At 36.2% G+C, this 23,125-nt stretch overlaps 1 protein-coding gene across 1 annotated transcript in view; it reads right to left on the bottom strand.

The window, feature by feature from the left end:
• Positions 1-23,125, bottom strand: part of LOC134542736 (uncharacterized) — a 123,400-nt gene that overhangs the window by 59,414 nt on the left and 40,861 nt on the right. The window contains exon 6 of the mRNA XM_063387233.1: positions 20,043-20,213. Coding sequence (XP_063243303.1) covers positions 20,043-20,213 — 171 coding nt within the window. The remainder of the gene's footprint in view (positions 1-20,042; positions 20,214-23,125) is intronic.

Raw genomic sequence — 23,125 nt, forward strand, 5'->3', positions numbered from 1 at the left:
CTTTTAGCTTCTTTTTCTTTTCTTTCCCATCTGGACTCACTACACTTGGTGTGTGTCTTTGCGTAGTGTGGGTCCAACTGTAAACCCCCCCCCCCCCCCCAACCCTAGGAACCTCATCTACTTGGAGAGACCAGTGGTCTTATGCGTCCTCCGATGCAGGAGCTCTCACAGCATAAGTCAGACAGCCTCTCATTATGATGTCGCCTGCCGGCTTGATCGGCCTTCACTACGCAGTTTTTCCAATATAAATTTCACTGCTGGCAAGGAGACAATTTTACAAGAAAAACTAGGAAAACTAAATAATAGGACATTTTATAACCTATGTATTTAATATATAAAAATAAAGACAATGTCACTGCAGCCGGCCGACAGCTTTATTAAATATAATTGTACCAGCTCATTGTAAATTTCACTTCGTAACTCGTGTGTGCAATGTCAATTTAATTTTATCACCAACTCATGGCAACCTTTTTGTTCAAAATAATTTAAACTAGTATTATGTGCTTGCTGTGAAAATGCCGCAAGAAAAAAAAGAATAATAATAAATAATATAATAAACCAGCGATAAAATCTAAACATTTTGTAGTTGTCAGTTACAAAACTAACTCTTCCGTTGAGTTACCTCTAAAGAACTTTATTCCTGTACTGTATTTTCTTTTAAAAAAACATAATAGCCCAAACCGGTTAGTTTATGATCCACGGTAACTCTGCAGCTAATGCTTGTAGGAGTTAAGCTAAATTTATTTGTCATTCACTCCACTCTGGCTCTGGGTTTTCTGCACACTACTGTGTTTCCTTTATATAGGTGAGCATGTGTTTCCAGGCCTTGTTTGAATTGTGAACTATTTCTAATTGTTATAATTATTATTAAACATGAAAGTAGTAATGCGGTAATTGACTGCAATCTGGCGCATTGGGGGTCTCTCTAGAAAGGATAGAGCACCAGTTTTTCCTTGGCCAGCCAAGGCAATGGACAGTTAGCTTAGTTATCCAATCCATCATGAATCCCTAGCCCTAACACTGCAATGGCGAGCTACTGAGTACGAGTTAAGATTAGTATATAAATAGCTTATACTATTTTAGGAACTGCGGACATGTTACATTTTGTAATATTTATGGATTTTAGGCTTGCAAATCAAAATAAACCATGTCAGCAGAATCATACTAAAGCTGGAGGTGGGATTTTCCATTGGCTGTTGCAACAAGGCAGAGGCAATAGGTCGTAACACAACAGGCAGTGAACATGCTTACATCCGTGTACTTCAGAATATTTTGAATTTCCGCGTTGTTCAGAGCAAAGCTAATTGATGGACAGAAGTTTTCTGACCATTCTGTAGTGGCAGGGCTGGGCTCATGGCAAATAAGTCTGCTACGTTGTGATTGGCTGTACACCCTGTCAATAATGTGTCATTAGGGCAGGTGGTGCAGGAGAATAATTTCTATCCATATATATATGTCCAATATTCCTCATGATGATAACATCAAAGAAAGCAAATACGTATGCAGGTATTTACTAATTGTGCAATTATCATAAACATGTTTTGTATTTGAGAAGTAAAAATCACTAAGTTTTGAGATTATTTTTGTGTTGACATGCCTACACAGAGCAGTACTCTGGAAAATTTGTAGCGATACTGATGCTTCTAGTTTTATTAAGTTTTGAGATTATTTTTGTGTTGACATGCCTACACAGAGCAGTACACTGGAAAATTTGTAGCGATACTGATGCTTCTAGTTTTAATGAGCTGCAATTTTACAAGATAAGTGTTCGCTGTAGTTCCCAATACAGGGGCACGTACATAATAGTCTGCCTCATAAGTGCTTCATAGAGCCATGTGCCAGTTTTAACTCTGTTGCCATGCACCTGCTTGTTAATGGATATAATGTGTTCATTCTACCTTGAGTGAGTCTTTGCTTCAAATCAGTATGATCCCAACGCAACAATTTACAATTCAATGAAACATCTTCATATTTGACTATGTCTTGTTATTGGTTATTGGGTAATTTGTTTATTCAGTAAGGTGTAACATAACAGATCGGCCTGGTGAGGTGATGCACAGTTGCAGTTCAAGCAAAGAGAAATATTTTGGATAACTGGACTCTTTCAGGAGACACAAAGTTTGTTGTTTTATAGTTAACACTTTCTAGTCGAAACATGAGTGAGACTCAGGCAAGGGCGTTAAGATAAATGAACTAAGCCAGAGTTAGATTCGTGTGGCATTTTAAACAGTATTTTTATGTTTATTTATATTAATGTTCACTGTATGAGAGGGAAAATAAAGCAGTACTTTAAGGCATTCAGAGCTGTTTATGTGTATTTATATCTAACTTGGGTGCCATCATGTTGTGGTATTCTTGAAAGGCTTACTGTGTAGAGCCGCCGTCTGTTACCTTATTTTAGAACCTCTGAGATGTTTGTAAATGACTCTCAAGATCGCGCGTGCTGTTAGTTTGTCACTTTAGACACTAAGGTTCACATATTTTTTATTTCAATGCAAGTGTATATTTCGCGTGCTAGTAATAGTGTAAGACCATTTTTTTTTTGTTATGGAGGCTTCAGATTCAAACCTGCACAACAGATATCCGAGGCTCCCTTAGCCAAACGGCCAAAATAAAATATACGGTTTTTCCCTCCCAGGCCCTACCACTAACACATCCATTGTTCATGCTGGCCGAAAAACTGGTCTCTCTCTCTTATTGGGTAGCCAATTACTCAGTATTGTTAGCATCATTTTATTCATTGCTGACCTGGCCAACGGTAAGACACTCATGATGTGTAGTAAATAATTTTACGTAACTCTATCTTCCTGCTATTTTGTTTTTCATGTTATATAATGTAGTAATTTCTTTCGTTTCAACAACTGACGAAGATGAATCCGACTCGTCACTGCCGTCATCTTCCGCAGCCGTCTACCCCAAGTCCACCCCAAAAAGATGCAAAATGGGGCAAACTGCTAGTCATAAACCAACAGATGCTGAGCTTGGATGGAACACAGAAGCTTCAATGCCAGACTTGCCTGTTTTTCAAGAAACCTCAGGAGTGAAAACTGTGCTAGACAGTTCATAAACACCTTTTTGATTGTTTTGCAATTTTTATGCCAATTGAAATGATAAATTTGCTCAAAACGGAAAGAAATAGTTATGCCAGCTCTATCACAACGAAACTAAGAAGACAAAATAAACTGAAGCCAAGTAGTGTTTGGGGCAAATGGCAGACTTCAAAATTACAAGAAATTTACCTATTTTTTGCAATAATCACACATACGTGCATTGTGAAAAAACAAAAGCTTAGCGATTATTAGTCCAGAAATTCTATTTTAAACACTCCATTCTCTGCATCAATCATGACACAAGATTGCTTCAAAGCAATATTATCAAACCTTCACATTAACAACATTGAACAGTATTTTCCTCATAACCAAACCAACCACAACCCACTTTTCAAGATATCCCCGTACTATGACCATCTCAATTCTGTTTTTGTTCCTTCCTTTAGTCCTTATGCTAATCAGACAGTTGATGAGGGTATGTGCAGTTTTAGAGGACACATAAATTTTTATGCGTACTATGACCATCTCAATTCTGTTTTTGTTCCTTCCTTTAGTCCTTATGCTAATCAGACAGTTGATGAGGGTATGTGCAGTTTTAGAGGACACATAAATTTTTATGTATTCATGGAAAAAAAACCCGATAAGCACGGCATAAAACTGCTTGTAGTATGTGATGCTTCTTCAGGCTATGCCCGAGAATGGAAGTGTATTCAGACTCATGGAAAATTATTTTGACAAGGGATTTACTGTGTATATGGATAGATATTATTCATCACCAGCCGTGTTTGATTATTTGTGGGGGTGGTAAACAATGACAGTTGGGACCTGTATGATGAACTGAAAGGAGCTTCCACAGATGATGATTGTGAAGAGGAAAAAAAAAAGAGAGATGATTTCTGCAATAAGAAAACACGTGCTGTGTCTGAAATGGAGGCACACGAGAGATGTACTTACGCTGTCACCATGCAACACACCTTCCACAACCGAGTTTGTCGTCAGATCACGACAAGGACCGGTCACAAAGTGTCAACCAGATGTAATCCTTGATTACAACATCCATAAAACTGGAGTTGACAGGTCAAATAAGATGACTGTGTATCATCCTTTCAAAAAGAAGCAATTGAAATGGTGGAAAAAACTGTTCTTCCATTTGTTTGTAATGAGTATCACTAACAGTTTTGTGTTAAATCGTGAATCCAGAAACGGGAACGACAAATGAAAATGCAGGTTGGCATAATTCATGCTAAAGCTAGGGAATGCGTTCGTGCTGAAAGGAAATGCTGAAGAACATAGCAGTATTTTACCAGGACCCAGAATGCATGGACCGAATGAAAGACATTTTCCTGGAAAGATACCAGCTACGGAAAAAAAAAGCAAACCATACACGAATCTGCAAGGTCTGAACTGACGTCAGTAAACCCAACAAAGGAAAATCATCCCGTAACAAAACTTGCTGGTGGTGTTGTGAATGTAGTGTGGCTCTGTGTGAGCCAGACTGCTTCAAGATATTCCACACAAAAGCAAACTATGTGTGAAAAGTACTTGAAGTTTTATTTGTGAAAATTTTTTTTATATTAGTATATTAGATACTTTATGGTTTTTGTCAAAACATAATCCCAATATTTGTGTGTTTGAAAATTATTCTCTTTCTTTTGAATTTTACAAATAAGCTCATGTGTGCATGTTTGATTTGTGAGCGAACAACTGAAGGCAACGAACATGGAATTACAATTCAGCTTTGACGAATATCTGGCAATTTCGCATATATGCTACATATTTGTTAAAAAATTACCCCGGTGTTCTTTACGCTTGAGTGCTAACCTCATACTGTTGCAATTCAGGTGCGATCGAATCTGGCCCAACAAAGGATCTTTCAAAAATAGTACACGTGATTTCCCTCCCCCATCTTACTTCTACTCAATTTGTAACATATATTATAAATTTTATATGTACTCTTTATGCCACCTCTATCTGCCTTGTATGAATCTGCATTTCCCCTCCTGTCCCATTTCCCTTACAATTAATTCCTCAATCCAAGTACACACACATCACTCCTTACCACCATCCAGTGATGGGATTTAGAGGATGTACAGGGGAACCTGCAACCCCCCAGAAGGGTAAATATGCACTGGATAATACTACTTCTAAAGTAATAAACAGGTATTATACTAGGTAAAGTCTACTGGTGCCCACCCAGAAGTTGATCCTGGGTCTGCCCCTGCCTCCATCCTTACTCTCATCCTGCCCCCCCCCCCCCCCCCGCAAGTTCAAATACACACATTGTTTCTACAATATAAACGTATTCCTCAATTGAATACTTTATTTTGTAATATTTAATGTATGCTGGTAGGGTTTTGAAAAGATAAAAATTATATAAGAAAAACATAAATAATTATGTATGGAATTTTTTTTAATTTTCAAAATCAATGTTGTTTTAAACTAAATTTTATGGAGTTAAAAAAATACTTATAAAATAAATGTGTTCATGTAAATAAAAGTTTAAAAATAAATTATTTATAATATGAAATTTGTTTTTCATTACCGTTTTGAAGAAATAAAATTTTAATTTACTGTAAAAATGGGAATACAGCTGGATCAAAATTGACAATTTAGCTAGGCTCCAAAGTGTTAAGTTTTCTCACAGGCAAGATGAAAATAAAGAATTTGGAGAGTGTTCTTTTTGCTTTGTTTTTATCATGATGTTTTTAGAATACCTACACTGCTCCAGGAAGTCAATTACTGAAAACTGCATAGAACTGTCATAACGAAAGTCAAATAATTTATTCATTGTTTTAACGTTGTTTTGCTATTTAAATTTACCGAATATTATGTGTAATGAGATGTTTCTATTATTTATTTAAATTTGAATATTGTATTAAAATTATATATTACGTTTTTATTAGATTGCAGATGTTACATAATGATTATAGACCACGGAACTGTGTCTGGGGTGAGGTATAGAAAGAGAGAGTCATAAGAGGCCTGTAAGTGCGAGTGAGAAAGAAACAGTGATTCCCCAGTAAGAGAGAGACAAAAGCTGTGATTCCCCACTGGTCGTGGGAAATGTGTGATAACTGCTGTCTCACGGTGTGGGAGAGAGAAGGAAAATGTAAAGTCCCTGGCTCTATGGAGAGAAAACTGTTTTCAATGTGTGTTCTGTTTTCCCATTGGCTTGTGATTTGTAGAGTGAATGAAGCGTGCATGTGATTGGTCGGTGAGGTCATGTGACTTCTCCTCCCTGCGTGGAGGAAACGGGTTCATGAGTACACGAGATGTCTGTCGACCGCTGCACCAGTAGGTCGCGTTTGGTGGCTTCTCGCCAAAAATGAAGTAATTTTCTGGATAGATAATTTAACGTTGGTGGTCAGAGCTATGCCGAGTATTAAGTTAACCTAATTTTTTTATATTTCATTCGGACATTAATTAGAAATTGTGATCACCTTCGTCGGCATTTGGCTCGTGGCGAAGTTCATTTTCTCTGGGTGCGGCCACGTTTGACGCCGCACTGACTTTGTGTACTTACAGTAAAATATTACTGAAGGACGTTATTTTTCGTTAATTCACATCGCGCAAGCTGCGAGCATTTTTCGACAGGCAGATGTACGTGTTGAACGAGTGAGTAAAACTGTGAAAGTGATTGGATTCGTCTGTGCATTCTAGTTTGAAAAAATAAAACAAAAAATTACAATCGACATTGAACATCTTTTTATTTTTGTATGTAACGAACCGTTACAAGCTCTATTCACTGGATCTATTTACCGCCCAGTGCGTCATTGTACAGAGAGCTTGGGACAACAGCCTACACAATTCCACGCAACTAAGGCAAATTCTGTCATAATTTTTTTACATCAAAATGTACAATGATGCCAATAGACCTAAGGACTTTCCTACAGGTGTCTACTACCATTAAAAAATAAAATTCCAGAGTCAACAACCATACAGGTCGCATCATTCTCTCTGAGAGCCTCCAATGTGTGGTTTTCAAGGTAACTTAAAGTGTAATTCAATCTTTTGAATAATTACTTAATTAAATAATAAACATTTCAAATAAATGCAAGGATTTTAACTAGAGCTGGGCGGGATCCCGATTTTTCGGGAAATTTCGGGAATGAATTTTTTCCGAAATTATTCGGGAAAGTAATATTTCCCGAAAATGTATATTGATAATTTTTCTGATAAAATCACTGCGTAACCTATCTTTAGATGTCTTCGTAACGGAACATAAGTTTTCTGTGATTACAGTAGAACCTCATTTTTAAGTACCTGAGATATACGAATTTGCGTAATTAACGTATTTTTTTTTACTGGCACCGTCATTTTCCCTATAGTTTTAATGCATTATTTTCCCGTTTAATGCAAAGCATTTCCCGTAATTAATGTTGCATTAGCGCTCCATTTTATAGCTAACCGTGACACAAGTTTAGACGGAACAATAAAAGTAAAGCGAATTGTGTAAACTGTATTTAGTTTACTTTACTACGTGCGTTTGTGGCCACGGCAATTTCTCAGCTTCGTTTGCCATTGTAAACATTTTTTTTGTGCCACTTGCCAAGGTGTACCATACGGCCATGAGTAAAACGTTTGGTGATGTGAACGTTCAAAGTCTTGTAAATATGGCGTCTTCGTGCATGTTCGGTGATGTTCGTTTTAACGAATAAGAAATATTGCGGAAAGACGTCGGCGACACTGATGTATATTACATCGAAATGTATTTGAACGTTCATAAATTTGGTGTTTAAGGCAAACGACGGTGAAAGCAAAGATCGGCGTTGAGAGAAACTGTGGTGAAATGTTATTTCTAAATATTTACTTATCGTAAAGTTTGTCACCGATGCTGTTCCACACACAAAGCCGAGCGCCAGAGATTCAGGTTCCTTTCTCTCCAGAACAAGATATTCAATGTATTTTACTCCGGTTTTAAACGCATTGTGATATTGTCTGTGTTGGCGAGTATTTTAGTGTGAAGTTTTTTACATAAGGTGTGTGTGTTTACGTACGTGAATTTCATCATGGAAAGTCGCCCACACCAAATTAAAAACTCCTATCTGGTCTTTTTACCAAAAAATGCCAGATAATGTGTCTGCACAGTGTAAACAATGCAAAAATGTTTTAAAAACCAATTTTGGTAGCACATCTGGGTTGCTTCGACATCTGATGCAACATCCAAATTTGAAAAAAGAACTTGAACAGATAGAAGCAACACGGAAAGGCGGAAATATTGGGGAAAAAACTTTAGAACCAACAAAGAAGCAACTTCGCTTAGACGAAGCTTACAAATGGCCTTCAACACATGAAAGGGCCATTTCACTGACGAACTGTATTGGGGAATGGATAGCTGATGCTATGTTGCCATACAGTACAGTGGAAAATCATAAATTTCAAAAAGTCCTTAAAATAGCTCAACCACTTTATTCAGTGCCATCTCGTAACACTTTTTCAAGAAGAGTAATACCTGAACTGTACAACAAAACAAAGGCAAAAATGTCTGAACATATTGCCAATGCAATAAGTTTATCCAAAATTGCTTCTTTATCATTCACTTGTGATTTGTGGACATCTGCTAGCAACGAAGCATTCATGTCGCTGACATGTCATTTTATTGAAGATTTCGACATGAAGAAGTACTGTTTAGGGTGTTACAGCTTTCCTGGTGGACACACTGGTGAAGCAATTAGTGAGAAACTAGTAGAGTGCTTCAATGAATGGGACTTAGAAAATGCAGGGGACAAAGTGGACATGTACATTGTGAGTGATAATGGACGAAACCTTAAGTTGGGACTTTCACTATGCAAACTTAAGTTTACGCAGCTGCAGTGCTTTGCACATACACTGCAGCTTGTATTGCAAGATGCTGTTAAAGTAACATGTGAGATCAAAGAGGTACTGAAAAAGTCACGTTCGATTGTTGGACAATACAAACACAGTGCGCGAGCAACTGAACAGTTGCATCGAATTCAAGAAGAACTAGATCTGCAGGTGCTAAACTTGATTCAAGACTGTCAGACAAGATGGAATTCAGAGTTTTTAATGCTGAAGAGATTGTTTGACAACAAGATACCTCTTTCTCGTCACTTACCAACACTGAACATGGACAATCTGCAGTTGAGTGAATGGAACCTTATTGACTCTTACATTAATATATTGCAACCATTGTATGATGCTACAACCCAACTTTGTGGTGAACGTTCACCATCAGCATCAATGGTCATTCCGGTCATTTTTTCTCTAAAAAATTGTCTGAAGGCCTACATCAACACCAATGCAAAACAGGGATGGGAGTTTGCAAATGAGGTACTTCTGGCTCTCCAAGCACGATTTCCATGCTACGATCGAAAAGAGCCATACTATACTGCAATGTTAGTAGACCCGAGGTTTAAGGCTGTTGTAATTCCAACGGAAGAAAAACTTTTGGCACGTAACCACCTGGATAAAAAAGTAAAAGAAATCACACAGGCAACGGCACTACCAGGTATTGTTTAATTTATTTGTAGGCCTAGTTATTTTATTTATACAAAAGCCACTATAGCATTGTGTAAGAATGTGGTGTTTCTTTTTCTTTCAGTAACAACTGCAGGTACCAGTGAGTTGGCACAGAGTTCTACTTCTCTCTGGAGTGTTTTTGACGAACTTGCTGAGAGCGAATCAAGTAACCAGATCATGTCATCAGAAACTGATTGCTATTTCAGTATGCCTGTTGTACAAAGAAGTGATGATCCCCTAAAGTGGTGGAGAGAAAAAGGAAAAGATGCGTTCCCTAACGTGTGTAAAGTTGCAATGCAGTATTTAGGCATCCCTGCAACTGAAACAGCAAATGAACGTGTGTTTTCTTCTGCTGGGAACATTGTATCCCCCAAGCGTATGTCCCTTTCCTCAGAACATACAGAGGAACTGGTGTTCATACACGAAAATGGAGGCATTTCATAGTATTGTTTATTTTTCAAAATTTTTATTTTAATACTATGGATTTTAAAAGTTAAAATGATATGGTTTTGATAGCCCATTTTTGAAATAAATAAATTTGCTTGGATACATATTGCACTTTTAAATAATTCCCGTTCCCGTCCCGTTTCCCGAGGGAAATCATAGCTTCCCGCCCGAATTTTTCCCGAACCAAAATTACCTATCCCGTACAGCCCTAATTTTAACCCACAACAAATATTTGTGGTAATGGAACCCGCACAAATGGCAGCATTTTAAAAGAGAAAGCTGAACAAACAGCACATAACCTAAATATGCCATTTTAATGATTATTTTATGTAGCAACTGATCTATACTATTTCCCTTTTAAGAAGTTTTCCCTGTTAATAAGTTTTTATCATCCCGTCCCTTGAAAAACTCAGTAGAACTCACTCTACTGAAATTAATTATTGGTAATTCTGAAGGAAAGCCTCTTATCTGGAAAAAAAAGTTATAAGTTGCATTTTTACTCCGTGACACAATTTCCAATCATTCAAGTTGTTTATCAGTAGGTAGTTGAGTGGTTAGGAAAGCTTTGATGTATTACAATTAATGTGCTTATAAAAATCAGTTGAAATAGGTTGGATACATTATTTTTTTTGACGTGACAACGTCTAATAAATCTATGAACGCCGGCTGCACGCACGAAAAAGTGTCCCACTACGGATGTTCCTGTTTGCTCATTGTACGCATGCGTGGCATCTCTCTTCATGCTCATTGTACGCATGCGTGGCATCTCTCTTCCACTCGATTGGAACGACCATCGATTTGACTTTTCAATCATATTTTCGTCGTTTGAATTATTAATATTATGTAATTTAACGATCGTCCACCGATTTTCAGCACAATCGGTACGGTTATTTAAAAGTAATGTTGAATATTCAATTACGTTTTGAACCAACAATGGTGTTTTACAGTTACACATAATAATTCAAATTACAACCGAGATCTTTTGCACAATATTTTTTTAAAAAATATTGTAACACCTTATAAATAAGTTTGGTGTATTTGGGATGCGTATTTGTTATAAAATTGAGTTATTAAAACGAAACAATATTATTCTCCTATCATGAACAAAATGATTATAACTTGTATATATCATCTAAAACTATCATATTTCATGCATGGCTTCGTGGCTGAGTGGACAGCGGCGCTATTTTCTAATTGTAAGTTTGTCGGTTCGAATCCCGGTAGGTACGAATTTTTTTACTTGTAAAAATAAATACGGCGCACGTAACATTTCAAAAGTAATAAATATATTTGAATAATGAATGCAAATAAAAGTAAATTTATTAATTAAATTGTACATTTCATTTCACTCCTTTGTATCCATACAACATAGTGATAATTCAATAAAAATGATACAATTTTATTCATAAAAGTATGCAGAGGTAGATTTTATCATACAAAAGATAGAAAAATTAAAAAAAAATTCTTCCTCAAAGAATATAATATTTTAATGCCTAAATGGTTTGGTTGCAAAAACCTATTACGGGATTACGGCTCAGTCTCAGGCCGAATATGATATTTCCTTTTCTTCTGGATCAATCATTTCAACAATGTTTTGTTATGACGTTGTCACGTTAAACTATCGTCCGTAAACCGACTTTACAGACAACCAATTTTTTTTTTTTTAAATATTGAAGACAGTTGGTTACGTTATGTTAACAACATTAAAATTCTTTGAATGCATTTGAATGACTGGTTATGATTTACCTGTTTTATCTAATCTAACCTAAAATTATAAGTCAAAATGAATAGTACTGAAGTATAAACCACTTAATAGAATAACGAGGGTAGCCAAATTTTTAATGTAATTAAAATGAAAAATAATATAAACTATAATTATTTATTTTGTGTTTACCTGAGGTTGCCAGTTTCACAAGTTGAGGTTACCTGATTCATACTGTTCCGACTTATTTGGGGAGAACCGGGTTCGTAAGGAATTAAGTTTTATCACAGTTTTATTAATTACTAATATTTACATTAATAATAAATTATTGTACTTAAAATTGTCCGAACTCAAATAACTGGCACTTAAAAATGTTTATTCTCAGGTCACTCAATGTCTGTCAAGTTCCGCAGGTCGCACTCCCCACTGGAGCCAGGCTCGACAGTGGTTCGCCCCTTACCTCGCGCCTGCCCACACACACACAGTCTCACGATCCAGTCGAACTCCGTGGCGCACCACTCTCAAGAGGGAGGATGCGGGGGGGGAGGGGTCTCTCACCCTATCGCCGATGTCGCACTTCCCTCCGCTCGCGGTACTCTCGGGACTCTCACGGAACACGTCACAGGACTTGCACAACTGTCGCGGAGGCCGGTGTCGCGTAAGTACTCGGGCCATCCTTCTCGAGCCGACGAGAGCAGCTGTGACGTGTTGAGTCATCCCGGCCGACCCGACGCCCCAAACACTGAGAGTGGCGATGCTTGTTCTCGCCACTCCGGGTGGCGGCCCGCGGAATTCCCAAAACCACTCAGCCATGGATAACAGAGCCGAGGAATGACAATGCGTGAGGTGGGAAGGGGGGAGCGGGGTAGCGACGACCCTTGTAATCCGGCCAGGCACGCGTGGCAGGCCTTACGTCAGTGGCCGTGCAGGGCTGCCAGCCAGCTCCGAACTCGGCATCATGGTCTGGTCTCTCGCGTTCGTAACCATACCAACGTCCTTGCAGATTTTATGATTATAGTAATGCCACACTTCATAGCACATCATGTTTTTAGTTTTGAATTTCTAAATGATTCCCTATGCCATTTTTTCCTCCACCGGCAGAAAAAATTTTCATTTCGGGTTTTTGTTTAATATTAACACATAAGTCCTACCTATGTATGCAGTCTATACAAACATTGCAGAAATCACAAATATATTTTCCTTGAAAACACGTCAGTCTTGATCTCCTTACAACACAAATCATTAGTTTTAATTTTATCTCTATTAAACCATAGAAGCCGGTAATCTCCGGAAGTACTTTAATAAATTCAGTGATGGATTATTTACTGTGATAAACTTCAATTTAGATAAATTGCAGCATAGTAAAATTAACGTAGTTAGATATAAAAATAAAAATAAGGGTTTGAAAATGATTACTATCAATTCACTTCAAACTACTGAGTACTAGTGAACTTGTTAATAAATACTATGTTCGTTTTTTTCTCTTGTTTATAGCTACATGTTTACAGAAAAAAGGCCTGAAAATTCACGAAAAGAAGGTAAATCTACAGAATTTCATAATATTAAATGTTTCCGAATTTTTTGAGGTGCCTAATCGTCAACAAAAATGGCATTTTTCGTTTCACTTTTGTTAGCACAAGAAGAAATTCCAGAAATATGTTGTGATTTCCCTTACATACCCGGAATTCACAGACCATTTTAAATTCCCTGACTTTTTCCAGTTTTCTAGACCTGTAGCAACCATGAAATAAGAACATTTTCAGAAAACATTTCTTTACTATGAAAAACAGTTCCATAAAGGAAGCTTCAACAGTTTTTTAGAATGCTTAATCTCTTAGTCGAAATGAAAAACAGACAACGACACGACAAGTCACATTACAAAAACACGAATCTCTCATGCCTGTATTACATGGCCTTGCTAATTTACAGCTGTTCTCAGCATAAAATTGTTTTCCATTAAAAATTTCTTAAATGCTCAACATGAACTATACTTAGAAATCTGAAAAATTTTCTACCACGATAACACGAATAATAATGCAAATTTAAGCATTTTCAATTGAAAACAGCTATTTATCATGCTTTTGGCACATTTGGAAGTAATTTTCTTAAATTACTTTGTTAAATATCAATACTAAAATTTTTTTAACACTACAGTTATTTTGATTTCATTGTTTGCTTGCCAACTTTGTTAATTCCAACGGTTTTACTCAACAGTGTTGACACGTTGGTTGTACTACAAAAAAAATTGTCTTGTGTTTGAAAAAAAAAAGTCGACATAATTATGTAGATACAAAAGTCAATTTCAAGTTTTGATATATAAATAGAACATGGATTAAATTTGTACTTATATTTTTAACAATGCCTTCACCTATCTGTTGAAATAACAGACATAAGATATTTTGAGACTTTATGTTGGTCGCTCTGTTTAATTGGTCACGCTCAAATAAACAACAATTTTTCAAACAAAACTTTTCACATTGGAATAAAATGTGATCAACAATATATATTATCAAATAATTATTTAAATAAGTTTTTTAACTTTTCTATACCCATAATTTTAAAATTATTGTTTGATAACAAGAAAGAGAGATGCAAAAATTGTGAAATTTCTATCTTAACATCAAAATATGAATTTTGTACGAACATTAAATAGGTTACCCACGAAAACTCCTTTTTTCAAATAACTTAGTAATGTGGTAAGTACAATTACATGTGTTGCTTTCATGGTAGATTTACTGGTTTAGGGACTAGTTGGGAAAGCAAATGTACAGAAAATATTTAATCAAGGATAAAGTTGTCAATCTTTTGTTTGAAATGTCTAAGCGTACATACAGCGGAAAAATTCAGACTTGACGGTTTCTATGCTTCTGACCCAAAAACTTTAATGTAAAGACAACTGTGGAGTGACTTATGAAAAAAAAGAGACAGTTCTTAAACACATAAAAACAGCCCAACATGATGCTGCTACAAAGAAAATGTTAATTTGTCAAAATGTTAAGAGAACAGAAAAATTAATTTTGCAACATTAGAGGCATAGTATCTGAATCAGCTCGTTATATGATGAAATGCACATCATCTCTAAAGATCCTTTTTGGTGAACACATCCGACATGTACAATGCTGGACTCACAAGCTCGCACTGGTGGGACATGTCATGTGCTGTGAATTGTCAGAAGTAAATGAAGCTGTGGTAAAAGTGAAAACTGCCTTCTTGAATACAAGAAAACAACCACTATTTAAAATATCCGGAAGAAAACACAAGTAAATCAGCGAACTTGTTCCCAATGCCAAGTGCTACAATATGTAATTTGTAGTTCAAGTCTGTATTTTATTTAGCTGAGTACCTGCTAGATAGTGTTGACTTCTTCAAACAAGGAGACATGAAGGAAAATAACAATAGTGGTGTTCAATATTTGACATTTTTGTCTGCTAGAAATGCTGATGTCCTGGCACCGTGTGATTTTGTAATAAATCATGTTTCAAACTTGTAGAAAATTTGACGAAGCTGGAGGGATCAAAACATCCAACAGCCCATTTGTTGTGTGATCATTTAGGAGATCTGACAAAAGGATTGGATTATTATTCCCAGGGAATAGTTTCTTCAGCTTGTGAAGATAAAAGGTTTCTTGACAACTTGTGACAAAGCTTTTGTGAAGCAGAAATGCCAAAAAGCATCAGCTTTATGTGGGGACCAACTACAAAGCTTGATTGATCCATTCAGATCCCAATACAAAGTTTTTTTAGGTCCCTGAACAAGGTGTTCAGTCACAAACACATCTGGCTTAATGATACCAAAAGTATTCTGGCAACAGTGGAAAGCATTCAAGGGTTAGGATAATTGGACAAAACTGTAATTTTTAAATCACTGGCGGTAAAAGTAAAAGAAGCAGCAAATAATGGGTGTGAATTAGGGTTCTGCGAATATTCAAAATTTCCGAATTCGAGTTCGAATTTTTTGATATTCGATTCGTCAATTCGAATAGAATTCATTTTACAATAATTTGACTTGCAAAATTTGGCCCGGATACACTAATATAAGACATCCCCCCCCCCCCCCTCCATGCTTAAAAGAAATGTAAATGGACGATTACATCTTCCACACAAAAATTATACAGCGACAAACCCCTTGTTTACGTTACCGTTATTTACGTTTTCCCGTTATTTGAACCATTATATTTCTGTCCCGTTTTAACCTCATTTGATGTAATGCAATAAATTCCCGTTGTTTACAACGCACCTATTGCTTTACGCAGTTTACGCCATTCGTTCTGATAAAACTGCTTACTAACTTAATTAATCCTATTACAAAGTAATATGATGTGTAAATCGTGTTTTAAAGATGTTTTTAATAGTTATAAACTTCATCTTTAACGTCTCGGGAGACGCTTTATACCGCTTATAAAAACGTAAGCAGCACCAGTTTGGTTGTGTTGATTCCTGTATTGAGCGAGCGCACGTAGTCGAAGATTGATATCGATAGCTCGCAGACTGCATGCACGCAGGCTCTGTCAGGAACCGAGTTAACCCGCACGATCATTATGTGTATACAGCAAAACCCCTTATTTGCACTTTTCATGGGGACAAAGTAAAAAAGTGTAAAAAGTGGGAAAGTGTAAATAAAGGGAAAAGTAAGAAATACGTTAAAGTTAATTAAAACACAGTCGCATCCTGCAGCGTTCATAACAAATACAGGCTACATTACACATACGCATTGCACCACAGTAAAAAAATTTTTAAAAAAAGGCCGCAAATTGGAAATTTACCGTCAATAGCGCGCCATGCGCGGAAAAAGGTCATCGTACTCAATCAGCTGTTACAGCGCGGCGTAGCCGCCGGCTGGCTCTCTCTGTTCTCTGAGCTGCGCATGCGCAGTATAACTCACTCAACGCTCCGCCCAGACTCGTGACGTTCCATCAGCAGCCAGCCAATAGATGCGAGCTTAGCGGAAAAAAATATAAGCTCCACCTCCCATGTCCCAGTTTTGTCCAGTTCTAATACCAGTTTATTGGTATATGCACCAGTTTTCTCGCTGCCGTAACATATTTAAGTTTACGTTCATCTTGATGTCTTGATGCCAATAATTAATTATTTACGATCCTCAGAAATAGTTAGTTAGTTATAAAATATGCGTCAACTGTACAATACTTCCGAAATTGTAAAATACGTATGAAACAGTTACCAAGACTCTGCTCATTTTATCTTGTGAAGTTTATGTCTCGTACCAGTATTTCGGCTAAGTTGTGACATAAATAGAGTATCAGAATGTTTATACATTCGTGAGTTTACGTTTTTCCCTAGTACATTTTAGATTGTCTCCTGCTATAATTACTCGGACTTTTACACGCCTGGGCCTAAATTATTATGTTTAGAAATAAAAGCAAATTTTCGTGTTATAAAATATGTATATTTTGCTATTTAAAATGTTCACTGCCGACTATAAAAGTTACGTTTTTCACAATGTTTTTAGGTCTACTATGGTTGTTACGTGACGTAAATAGCGGGATGGATTCGATTTTTGAGACGTAATTCGTGTGAAAGTATTGTATTGGATTAAATGGGAACTAAATGGGACCTGAAGAATAAAGTGCAAATAACGGGAAAACGTAAATAACGGTAACGTAAATAAGGGGTTTCGCTGTAGTTATAAATCATGTTTTTGTTACGGGTTTCTTTTTTTTTTTACGTTGAGTAAAATGGTTTTATTGCATCACTCATTAATTTAAATAATTTGGCGTGCTTTCGCAGTCTACTTTTTAAATAAACGTATGTTCCATGAAAAGGTTTTGTTTTTATGGATTACTTTACATTTGTTTTCTTGCAAAATAGTAGCACCCACGGTCTCACCCCTAATTTTTAAACTTGATTTTAGAATAAAATGTGCTATGCTTAAGCGATAAAAATGGTAAATTTGTTATTTTTCTTTTATACAACTTCCTTATGCTGTGATATTTTTATTAATATTTTTGTCCTTGAAAGTCAAACATGCTAAATAAGGTAAGCTGTAATACTTTTTATGGTCTTCCCTTTATTTACACTTTCTCGCATTTTAAACTTTTTTATTTTGAACCCATGAAAAGTGGAAATAAGTTATACTGTAAATAATGTGCGTAGCCATGTTCCACTTTATAAATTAACCAACTAAAACTGTCAAACATTCAAATACACTAATGATTGCCAGTCTGTAAAGTTACAAAATACAGTAATTAGTATGATTTTCAGAGAATAACGGACATTTAAATTATCGATACGTAGTGATGAGTCGAGTCACCCTATTTCAGCATCGAGTCGAGTTCGAGTTAAACAAAGAAATTTATCTTCCGAGTCGAGCTCGAGTCGAACTCATATTGTCTTCGAGTCGAACTCGAGCCGACGTCATGGAAATTTGTCAAGATGAGTCAAACTTAGCGAGGTTCAAGTGGCAGAACGATGAGCGAAATTAATATGTTTAATATTTCTCAATATAATATATGTAATTAAATATGAAAACTTTGAATTATTGAAGGTTGCCCTACACATTTGATTTTTTGTATTTTTTTTAAATCTTCATACAGACGCTTTAAGTGAAAATGCACATCCAAGTGACGAATCAAACGTGAATTTGATGATGACTGAGTCTTGTAAATTTTTTTTCAGTACTTGCATTTAGCTGTCTGATGATCAAATTTTTCAAAAAATTACCAAATCTCTGCTCTTGATTTCTATTCGTCACTTTGTGACGTCCCAGGCCGTACAAACATATCCATTCCACTAATACTAAACCGTTTATGATTAATACGACGCCGGCGACGCAAATTCAAGTGTAAACATAAACTTCAACAGCCTCAATTTTACGTTCGGCCATGGAAAACTGGTTGGAGATTTCAATTATTGTTGATATTGATTTGACAAAGTAGCAACATTTCCTAGCTGTATGATGACTTACGTAGGCCATTGGCCAAGAGTTAAAATGGCGGCTATCTAGTGTTTAGTAGTAAATATTATTTACCTCCAAAGCTGCCCAAATATTAACGTGGTCTTGTTCATGACTGAATCTAGAGAACATTTTTTAATTCCGTAATAGTTAAATAAAGGTATTTTGTTGCAGTTATAAATATTAAGTGCATATTGAAGGATGGGATACACAGTTTGCGGTTATAAACGATCAAAAATAAATAATCTTCCGACTTCGTTTTCAAGGTTTTCAGTGTTGGATCAGAGGTTTTCCACTAGGTAGGCCTAAGTAATACATTTCATTTTATTTTAAAGTGCATGGTTTCGGATAAGTACCTTCATTATTGGAAATTGTGCAACATTATAGTCGAGCCAAAAACTAAACTTTGACGAGACTCGAGGACACGATCTTAATCAACTCGGTTTTCGAGTCGAGTTTAGTTTCGCCGGCTCGACTCGACTCGCTCGATTTTTCGAGTCTCGACCCATCACTATCGATACGGTACTTACATTACACCGTCTTTATTTTATAAATTATCTAATGAATTTGAATGTTTATATCATCACGTCGGCGGCAAGCTAAGGTTTTTCAAAGGTGGTATATCAAAATTTTTTTAAAGATCTATGTTGTTTAAATAAATATTCTCAAATTTGATTCAAAAAAATTTGAAAATTGTGAGTTTGTTTGAAATTCTATTCGAATTTGATTCAAACTGAAAAATCATAATTCGCAGATGTCTAGTGTTAATGTGATATCCAGAAAATACTAGTGGCGATTGGGACTGAGCATAGCCAGTTTTCAGCAGCAGCACCGAAAGCCATTTGGAGTCCCACCAACAACGTTGACTTATTGAGTAATTACAACCAAGTGGTTACAGATAGTCATCAAAACTTAAGAGAAGAAAATGTTGTAAGCTTTACGATGCTTTCATTCGATGATTCAGAAAACTGTTTTTGTATCTTCAGCAATCAAAAACTTAAAGCTAAAATATGTTATATTATATAAGAATATTTTTTTGTAATTTGTGTAGTATTTTAAAAACAGCAGAATTTAGAATTCGTCAACAATAATTTGTAATTTAATAAAAATAAAAAAAAAACACTTTTAAAGTCAAGGAAAATGAAACTGGTTCGTGAGGAAAATACCACCTATTTTTGAGGAAAATGCCACCTATTTTTGAGGAAAATAACATCTACTTTTTCAGGTCTCTACCAACACATGTGTTTTCTAGATGATAGTGGATATTTCCATGCTACTCGTTTGATTTTTCAAGCATTGTATGTAATATACCCATTCCTCCTTGAAGAACGCTTGCTCTTTCGTCAACACTTAATTAAAGGATAATCAGCACAGAAAGCAACCTGTCACTGTTGGGTCGGGTGTTGGTGGAAATATAGGGGCGAGGGGCTAGGGCGAAGAGAGCCGGCAGCTACCTGCTTCCTGGAGAGGCGCGTGGTGTTGCTGCCCTGGATGATGATGTCGCGATCCTCGATGTCCAGCCGCTGCTGGAACTGCAGCCTGTGCCGTCGCTCGTCTGCCGTCTCCTCGCGGTTCACGGGCCGGCCCTCGCGCTCCTCGCGCTCCAGCACCTCCTGCAGCTTCTTCTGCAACCATTCACACTGCAGTCATCCTGCTGCTCTCCAGCACAGCATCTTCCCATTCATCTGCACAGCTTGGTCACACCACTATACAAGTATCCTCCCATTCATCTGCACATCCTGGTCACACCACTATACAAGTATCCTCCCATTCATCTGCACATCTTGGTTACACTACTAGAGATCTCACACAATTAAGTATCTTACGGGAAGTGAAGGAAAAGGGATAGGTGACATTTCGTAAGTCAAGTGTTAAAAGAAAAGAACAATTAGGAAAAAAACTATTGGAGGGACTGAAATAAATAGCCGTTCAAGATGTGTGTCAAAACTACAATAACAATGAGGAATTAAACCCTGCATCCTTGCGTAGAGGAAGCAATGTCACACATTCTCATCCACAACTGCGATCTCACTACTTCTCCAAAATTCTTCTCATTCAGAGATTAAGGTTTTTTTTTTTGTGGACTGCTGCTATAACAGCAGTGTTAATAGCGAAACAAAGTCTGCGTGCTTGCGCGATCATAATATTGTGTATAGCATGCGTAAATTATCAATGATAGATATCATTTCCGAAATTGCTAGAGCTTGTAATGATGACAGGGGTCGAACGATTCTTGAGCGACTCAAGCAAGTCAATAATTTGGTCACAGTTGAAGCAGTGTTTTTCTTGTGCATGAAAAAATTGTACCAAGATTTACCAACCAGAGAAAGTAATAATAATATGTCCGTATACAAACGAGATAGATACTGCAATGCAGTATATTTACTCTTATCTCGAGCATAATTGTGAAGAGTATTAGTTTTTTGTCGATGAACTGATAGCAAAAATTGAAGACGATTACCAGCCACACATAAAAACTATAAAGGCACAGTTCTTCAAGAAATATGGTGGTGATGTTTTTATTGCCTTCACTGCCAGAAAGGCTCCTGTGGTTTGCTTCTGAAACACACGGTATAAATAAGGGCCTCAAGCAAACTGAGCTAACAAAATTCCTGTAAAATTTCTGCACATTCCTGTACGCTTTGGTCACAAACCAAAAATTGAACTGTAGTGATTTCCAAGTTTAATCCAATTTATTTTTAACTTGCCTACAGATTGAGGAGATTAACCAGATAGAGCTAACTTTAGAGCAATTAGCATTCTTGGTACTGGTGATAAACTCTGCCGTTATGTTTTCCGGCATTCTTTAATTTTGCTTCAAGCGTATTACAAAATTTATAAATATTTTCAGGACAATTCTTTGTCGCAAATACACGTATCTAAATATACCAGGTAATAAATATTTTTTTTATGGATTAAATATGAATAATAACATGTTTACCGTGAAAGGCTTGAAAAAAAAAATCAATGTAAATAATGATTGCAGCTGTTTTGTTTACATGAGTGAAGCACCATAAAATCTCAGTCACGGACGACCAAAATTAATGCCATGTTAAGAAAGATTATAATAAAAACAATATATTTTTAAAATTGCTGAAGAAGCACACGCTACAAATTCTCACCTTTAAATGAAAGTTTTATTGCAAAAACACCCTCACTCAAAATCAATTCCCCCTCCACCATGCCAACTGGTATTTGATTTTCAGTGACGTTTTTTTCTACCCAAGACACGAGTTTTCATATCCTGGTTTTTTTTTTAAATCATTTAATGTTGTTGCTTTTTTTCAGTATGTGTAGATGATCGCTACCGTAAACCTTCGGCAATCATTGCAACGTCTTACAGAAAAAACAAAATCGCAAAGCACAATCAACATGCAAGATGTCCGTCATTCCTTTAAGCAGCAGCAGGTTAACTAACCTTGGACTTGAAGAAACCTGTGCATTATGCAGCATTGCCATGGGCGTTGTCAAGTTTTGAATAAACTTCTTACCATGATTTTCTAACACTTGTTTTACGAAAAATTGTGCACAATTTACGGGTAAATACGGTATAAGTCAGGCCAAAAATGGAAAAATATATTCATTACGTCCACCATAAAAATTTTTTACCACAGTTCTCAACAAACAATGAAACTGAATTAGCTACTCATATTGCTGTAACAGTTGCGTCACATGCCATGCAATCAGGTAAATGAATGGCTAGTGGTTTGTTTTTGTTGTGTATTCGTCTGTGTTAAGCTTGAATGAGGGAAATGGTGTACAGATGGAACAGCCTCACAAAGGATACTAATGTAAGCACATAATTGGTCAAAAATATATCGTAACAGCGTGCTGCGTGCTGCAAAGTTTTTGGCGGTTATATTTGTTATTGTTTTGAAACAACTGTCTAAAAGTTTAATTATAAATAAATTTTAAGAGTGTAAAGATAAACTTTATTACATTATTTTATTCTCAAAATGATGAACGTTACATGCAGGAAGCATTTATAAAGGAAAACGTTTTGAATGGGAAAAATTAACAGAGATATATGGAAGTGATCAAGAGAACAATTATTTAAATGTTATAAACGGGAAAACATATAATGAGGGAACATCTTAAGCGAGTTTTTCTGTATTAAAGTTTTGTATAATAAACTTCATATATCAGTGTGAATGCTTGGAAAAAAACGGTGCTGCCAAAAATGGGAATTGTAAGTAAAAGTGAGTATTTCAGGATACAATACAAGTGCAAGTGTTTCATGGAGAAATCAGGCATTAGAATTTCTTTATCCCTGTTTCAAGCTTTCAAGCCTAGTTCCATCATGGTTCCATAGATGCGATTTTCACCTCTGAATAACACACGCCACATGGGTTCTATTCTGCATACTTTACACCACGCAAAGAATTGGGTATACTGTAACAACAAAAAGCTTGAATACAAGTAATTTTATACCTCATATGTTCTAATATGTAGGTATAAACAGTGGCAATATGGACAGAAAAATATAGCTCAGCTACAACTAATAAAATAAGAGAAAGTAAAATGTGTTTAAAATGAT

The sequence above is a fragment of the Bacillus rossius genome, assembly GCF_032445375.1.
Source record: "Bacillus rossius redtenbacheri isolate Brsri chromosome 9 unlocalized genomic scaffold, Brsri_v3 Brsri_v3_scf9_1, whole genome shotgun sequence".
In the NCBI taxonomy this organism is placed as follows: domain Eukaryota; kingdom Metazoa; phylum Arthropoda; class Insecta; order Phasmatodea; family Bacillidae; genus Bacillus; species Bacillus rossius.